The sequence below is a fragment of the Carlito syrichta genome, unplaced genomic scaffold, assembly GCF_000164805.1.
Source record: "Carlito syrichta isolate Samal-C Ts95f unplaced genomic scaffold, Tarsius_syrichta-2.0.1 Scaffold304601, whole genome shotgun sequence".
Lineage (NCBI taxonomy): Eukaryota > Metazoa > Chordata > Mammalia > Primates > Tarsiidae > Carlito > Carlito syrichta.
Window position 1 is genome coordinate 554,682 of NW_007248697.1, and position 7,061 is coordinate 561,742.

General features: G+C 38.5%; 1 protein-coding gene across 3 annotated transcripts in view; it reads left to right on the forward strand.

Annotated features, from left to right (window-relative positions):
• Positions 1-7,061, forward strand: part of CCDC169 (coiled-coil domain containing 169) — a 70,600-nt gene that overhangs the window by 20,036 nt on the left and 43,503 nt on the right. For 2 of the 3 annotated variants that reach the window (XM_008060370.1, XM_021713549.1), the window contains 2 exons: positions 1,382-1,492; positions 1,575-1,615. In XM_008060370.1, the coding sequence (XP_008058561.1) occupies positions 1,465-1,492; positions 1,575-1,615 (69 nt within the window). In that variant the 5' untranslated portion in view covers positions 1,382-1,464. The remainder of the gene's footprint in view (positions 1-1,381; positions 1,493-1,574; positions 1,616-7,061) is intronic. The other variant, XM_008060371.1, reaches the window with a different exon arrangement.

Consider the following 7,061-nt stretch of genomic DNA (forward strand, 5'->3'; position numbering starts at 1 on the left):
TGTAAAGACGAGGTCTCGCCAAGTTTTCCAGGCTGGTCTCAAACCCCTGGACTCAGGCAATCCTCTTGCCTCTACCTCCCAAAGTGCTGGGATTATAGGCGTGAGCCACCATGCCCAGCATAAATTGCACTTTTAATCTTTTGGTAATCATTTTCGTCTGGCTCTGAAATGTCCACTCCCATGGTGAAAAAGGAGATACAATGACAGAGACTTTTCAGCTAGCCATTTATAAACAAGAGTCCATCTGTCTGTGCTCTGCAGTACCTTTTGGATAAATGTTTAGTCTTTCAGGGTTTCTTCTGACTTCTTGTTCCCTAAAGCATTTGAGTTAATGAGTTTCAGTTTGGGAGTGTGTTCCAACACCTTTCATTCACACGTAGGGGAGGATGTAAGGGAGACCTGTGTCGTAGTTGAGGAGGTTGGCAGTGGTTGTGTTGGTATTCTCTTTCTCCTTCAACTCCTCTATCAACTATTATGTAGCAGAAGTTGTTTTACATATGTAAAGTTGAAAAAGAGGCCGTCTTTTTTGCAACAAAGCCTGACTTTCAAGACAAAAAAGTTAGCTTTGGGCTTTGAGGCCAAAGACCTTTTAAGTCTAGACTGCATTCTCCTTTCCTCCTAGAAATAAGACAAATGCGTTGACTTTAACAGCCAGAGAGGTTTTGTGAAAGAAAATTGCTTAAGGTTAAGACCAAATGCCTGAGAAGATAGCTAAGGCTACCTTAGCTTAGCAGTTAAGGGAATATGATTTTGAAATCAGGTAAAACTAGGTTTAAACCCCAGTTCCCCATTTATTAGCTCTGCTATCTTAATGTTGTTTGACATCCCTGAGCTTTGTTTCCTCATCTGTAAAATAGTTAACTACATTTTCAAAAATTAGAATTAAATTTGTATATGTAAAGCATTGTGTGCTTATGCATGGCAAACACACATGAAAATGATAGTTATTACACAGACTTCAGGATTGTTTTTTAAAAGAAAAAAAATGAAAATGAACATGACATTGGATAGGAAGTTAGTACTGTTTAGGGTGGTTGTGTGGATATTTCAAGTTCCAAGGAGAGAAACATGTTTCTGATATTCCCTCAAATGGACTTCAGAAAGCCACATGAGAAAATAAACAATAAAAGAGAGTGGAAAGTAAGGAAGAACAGGAATCACATTAGTTGTAGTGAGGTCTGGCTCTGTGGTAGCCTGAGTGTGGGTCTAGTCCCTGCAGTCTAGAAAATCCTGTGTAACATAGAAATCATTTCCTTCTAGTCGATCTGTATTGCTAATAACGTTGAGTACAGTAACAGAGCAAAACTGAGCTATTCATGCTATTTTAATGAATAAGTGAGAGATGGCAGTGATCTTTCTTTTCTTCCCCCTTTTTACTCAGGTAGTAAATGGAAAACCCGTTATGAGACACAGCTTGAACTAAACGATCAACTAGAAAAGCAAATTGCTTATCTTGAAGAGAAAATGGAAAAAATCCGTGGAAATCCTTCAGGTACAAAAACAATCATATGTATGTTTTATAAGTTGAGTTAATTCTGATAAAATATCAATTGCTCATATTTGCTTTATTGTAGATAGACTATCTTCTATTCGTGTCTATGAACGAATGCCAGTGGTGAGTAATAAGATAGCTAAACAAAAAGAATAATTGGCCGGTGTGGTGGCTTGTTCCTATAATCCCAGTACTTTGAGAGGCTGAGGTAGGAGAATTGCTTAATGCCATGAATTTGAGACCAACCTGGGCAATATATTAATAGTGAGAGCTTATCTTCATAAAACATTTTTGTAAAAAAAGAATAACTAAAGGGCATTATGTGTTTTTTTTCCTGGGCATCTCAAACAAAAATTTAAAAACTACAAGGTCCAAATACAATATTTTGTTCAGAGGAGCTGTTTTTGTATGCAAGGAATCCTGTAACAAGGCTGTCAGCTTAATCTCCTCCTTATCAAGAAGGACAAGGATTCTGGTGTATGTTCAAACAAAAGGGATAAAAAGGAACCTCAGTAGTCAAACTGAGTGGAAACCTTTCTGTCCCTTGCAATCTGAAAGAGCCCATTTAACACAGAAATACATATGTTCTACGTGTCTACAAACATTCTAGTTCCTCTGTAATATACATACAAGCATGTGCACATGTATATACAATCAACACTCACATGCATGCACATCTGTGTACATACATACACACACATATAAAATATGTACAAAATCCAACAGAGAACCCATAACATTACCCTAAAATAAACATGAAGCCTCTTGAGGCTGACTCATCTACTGTTTCTTCTGGTTGCCCTCAGTGACATCTTTTCCCTCTTTGAGAGTTTATTTTAATCCCCGATAAATTACTTAAATTTCTGTCGTATACTTTATAAAGCACATTCATTTGCTTTTTAGTCATTCAAATATTTATCCTTTAAAATGTAGAGAAGGCTCAAAGCAAGTTTTCTATTGGGTTTAGAGCATGTTTAGACCCAGCTTTTTCCTCAGAACTCCTGTTGAATTTTTATTTCAAGAATACTCAGAAACGTGGAAATCTTATGAAAACCCAAGGGGTACTCTTTGTGAAAATAAAAACATAACACTCAGCTGAATTGGTGGGACTTAATAATAATAATGTCTGTAATTAAACATGCATAGAATGAAAATTAATTTCACATGCCTCACCTTAATCTTGCAACAAGCCCTGTGGTGTAAAATTTAATATATGCCCTTTAATGCATGTAACACTAAAAGGGCGAGGTGGTTTGCTTGGGCTCACACAGTGGGGAGGTAAGGAGATTCTCTCCTTAAAAAGCCTATACCCTTTAACTACACTACTCCATGCTAAACCAACAGTCCTTCTGTCCTGCTTATCGAAATTACAGCAAACAGCTTTTGAATAGTTACAGGCAGACCACTGAGTGGACAGGTATATTCACAGGAGTCCTGAGGGTCAGAGCATTTATAGGTGTTATTCTTGGAACAATTGCAAAGTGAAAGAGATACAGAAATGGTGCATTTTTGTTCATGAATCAAGGAGAAATAAGTCTTTTTGCATAACTCTCTTATTTTCAATCCAGAAAGACCTTTATTTCTATATCTTGAGAAGTCGGGAAAATATTTCTCTTTTTAATTGGAAAAACTCTTTTTTTGTGGAGTTTTTTTTCTCTCTGTTATAGGGTTATATCCCCCTCTTGTGGCATTCAGAAGTCACTGCTAGGGCTATATTAAGCTCGGTGCTGTTTCTTAGTTGCAGGTAGAATTTTAATGTTACCTATAGAATATATGGTATGAAACACTACCTGTTCGATACAAAATATTCTGGCTACCTGCTCCTTGATAGCCCAGCCCTAGGCCTACCTCAAGAAATTTGTTATCACCAGCCTCATGGAAAATATGAACAAGTGCTGATGTGATGTGGTAAAATCCCTTGTAGCACATCTAAAGAGCCTTGAAGCGACTTTCTGACTGCTAGCTCTGAGACTCTGTAACGTATTCATTTGGCAAGAAAATACACTTATTTTCCCTGATGGACCTGTGTTATTCTGGAAGAAAATATGGTTCCCTGTGAGGTTTAGATTCAGAAGCAGAGAATTCTATTTCTCTTCAGTAAGGGACTGAAGAACTGTCAGAGCAACCAATAGTGGGGCCACAGACCAGGCGGAAAGGAAAGAGAATGGAAGTTTAGTGTAGATCAGGCATGTCTAACCCATGGCCTGCGGGCTATGTGGGCCCAGGACAACCAGCAATGCAGCGCCACAGAATCTTTTATTTATTTTTTTTTTTGAGTTGAAGTCTCACTCTGTCGCCCAGACTGGAGTGCAGTGGCCGCTCCCGGCCACCGCAGCCTCGGCCTGCTGGGCTCCGGCGATCCTTCCGCCTCAGCCTTCCGAGTGGCCAGAATTGCAGGCATGTGCCACCACGCCCAGCTGATTTTTTGATTTATTGTAGAGATGAGGTCTCGCCGCCCAGGCGGGTCTCGAACCCGTGGGCTCAGGCAATTCACTTACCTCAGCCTCCCAAAGGCACAGGATTACAGGCTGAGCCACCGAGCCCAGCTCACAGAATCTTTTAATATGTGTTTTTCATCATATATTTTCTTCGTGACCCCATGCATGACTCCATTTTTGAAGTTCACAATCACACTTTATTCCTGGCATTGCTTTTTGGCAGCACATACATTTGTGAGCGACTGTCTTAAATTATGAAGCACACAAAGAACAAAATTCAAACAAACGTTTCTGGCGAGCACCTTGGGAACTCACTAAGAATTGTAACCACTTCCAATAAATCAGACAGTGATAGATCAGTTTAACAAAAACAAGGTCAAATCTCCCACTGGTTTTATATTGTCCTCATTTTTCTAAACTCTGTAATAGAAAATATAAGAAATAAAATAAATCTTATTATGCATATACACTAAGTATACTACGTAATTTATGTGCAGCCCAAGACAATCCCTCTTCACTCCATGCAGCCCAGGGAAGCCAAAAGGTCAACACCCCTGGTCTAAATAGTTCATTGTAAAGGGAACCCTGCCTGTTCTCTGTGCAGATGCCTCATGAGAGTCTTTGGGTTTTCTTAAACAATGAAATCTGGGTTGAGGATTTGTCTGGGCAACAGAAATTAGAAATCTAGTTAAGGAATCAATGATAGAAGTATTCAAACACTGAATTTTCAAAAGCACTGGAATCTAAGAATCCTGTGTCCAATCAAGAGAGCTCTCTTACCTGAGGATGAAAGATATACCAGGTCTTATCCTTTGACATAAAGAACGATATTTATGAAATTCAGACATATACTCATATAATACAAACATATTTTTGGTTTCCTATTAAACTGATAATTAGAGAAAAGGGCTTAAATTAGTTGTTTTGTGGGATAGAGTTTGAATTCAATCACCATTTGCAAATTTCCTGATTATCCTTGTGGTTTGTTTAATCTTTAGGAATTATCTATACAGATATACTTATTAAATTGATGTCAATCGGTTTGAACACTAGTTTTGAGTAACTTCAAACTTCAGGTTTGCTTATAGATAACAAAAGGATAGACACTAGTTGTTAACCAGTATATGTACGATATTGTTAAATGTTATTTGACAAAAATACGTGAAATGCAGAAACAAAGAACTGAATATAACATGTTCTCACTCGTAAGTGGGCCCTGAACAATGATCACATGAACACAAGTGAGAGACTGATAGTCGCTGGGCACTGCTAGGGGAGGGCCAGAGGGAGGAGGGTAAGGGGCGTGTGATAATACAAAGGGTACTGGGTTCTCTACCAGTGGAAGGAAGGCCCGTTGGAAACCCAAACTTCCCCCGCATGCAGCCTGCCTGTGTAGTTCACCTTCATGTGTATCCCACATCTCTATAATAAAATAAAATGAAACATGAAATGTTTTCAAATTAAATAATTAAAGTGGACTTTATTTTAATGTACGTTTAACTCTTTTTTATTGTGGTAATATATACATGTTAGCCATCTTTAGGTGTGTTGCTCAATGTGATTCTAATATTTTGGAAGAATTATTCGCTTAAGTGAAAGTAAAGCTTTATAGTGCTTGTTCTGCTGTAGACTAGCTTGGAGTCTTCAACCTCAACCTTTTTTTTTTTTTAAGGTTTACTTTTCTCCTTTGAAGGTAGTTTCGATTATATTATTTTGAAAGTATCTTTTAGGGGTATAACTTGTTAATTAGCAATTTAATTTTAGCATGATGGTTTAAGGGTTGCATTCGGCTGAATGTAAGAGAAAGTTTTAAATAAGCAAGAGGCTTTTTTCTTTTCTTTTTTATTCCGTAACAGGAAGTATTAGAGGTTTGAAGTCCAGGGTTGGTGCTGTGGCCCTGTAGTGCCTTCAGTAGTCCAGGCTCTTTCACCTTTCCATCCTTTCATGGGTATCTTTTGTCCCCAAGCTCATAAGATGGCTGCTTCACCTTCTCACCTGTTTCACATCCTCATTCAAAGACAGCAGTATGTGAAGGGCAAAGGGCAGAGATGAAGGCCAGGCAGGGAGGTCTGTGCCCTTCAAAGAACTTTCCAGAATGCAGCACCCAGGACTTTCCCTTTATGTCCCATTGATTCAAACTGGGTCACATGGCCACCTTCATTTGCAAGAGAGGCTGGGGAATGTAGTGTTTTACTGAGTATAAACGGAAAGAAGAGGAGAGTGGATATCGAATATCCAATTAACTCTGCCACACGAGATCATTTAAAATGAATGGCATTTCATTTTAAAGAAAAGTGTCTTCAGTTGATATTATTTGGAAAATAAAAGGCAGAGAAAAAGAATGTCACAAAGTCAAACGTATCTACTATTGACAGTTTTTACTAGTAATTTTTGTATTCATATATGTTGATTAAAAACAACAGCCTGATAAATCAGCCAAAAAAGAAAACAAAAAAAGGAATGCACATAGTTTCTGTTGTTGTTTAAAGTATTATTGTACTCAGAAGGCTGAGGCTGAAGGATCGCCGGAGCCCAGCAGGCGAGGCTGCGGTGGCCGGGAGTGGCCACTGCACTCCAGTCTGGGCGACTGAGTGAGACTCCAACTCAAAAAAAAAAAAGTATTATTGTAACCTTACTGCATGGGCAATTTTGAACTCTATACTAATCAGGACAATTAAATCAATTATTTCTCTCTCTCTCTCTCACTCCTGGATCTCATTCTGTTACCCAGGCTAGAATGCAGTGGCACTGTCACAACTCACCTCAACCTCCTGGACTCAGGCAGTCCTTCCCGCTCACATTCCTGACTACAGGTGCACACCATCATGCCTAGCTAAGCCCAGCTAATTTTTTTTTTTTTTTTTTAGAGGTAGGTCTCACTATGTTGCCCAGATTGGTTTCAAACTTCTGGGCTCAAGCAGTCCTCCTGCCTCAGCTTCCCAGAGTGCTGGGATTATAGGCCTGAGCCATAACAGCCAGTTATTTCTTATGTTTTCTTAGTGCACATTTTTCAAAGCTACATTATATTTCATTGCATTTGAATGTCAGTATTCAATTACTTTTCCTTATAATTGAATATTTTAGGTTATTTCTGATTTTAATTTTTTTTTTTTTTTTTTTTTGAGTTGGGG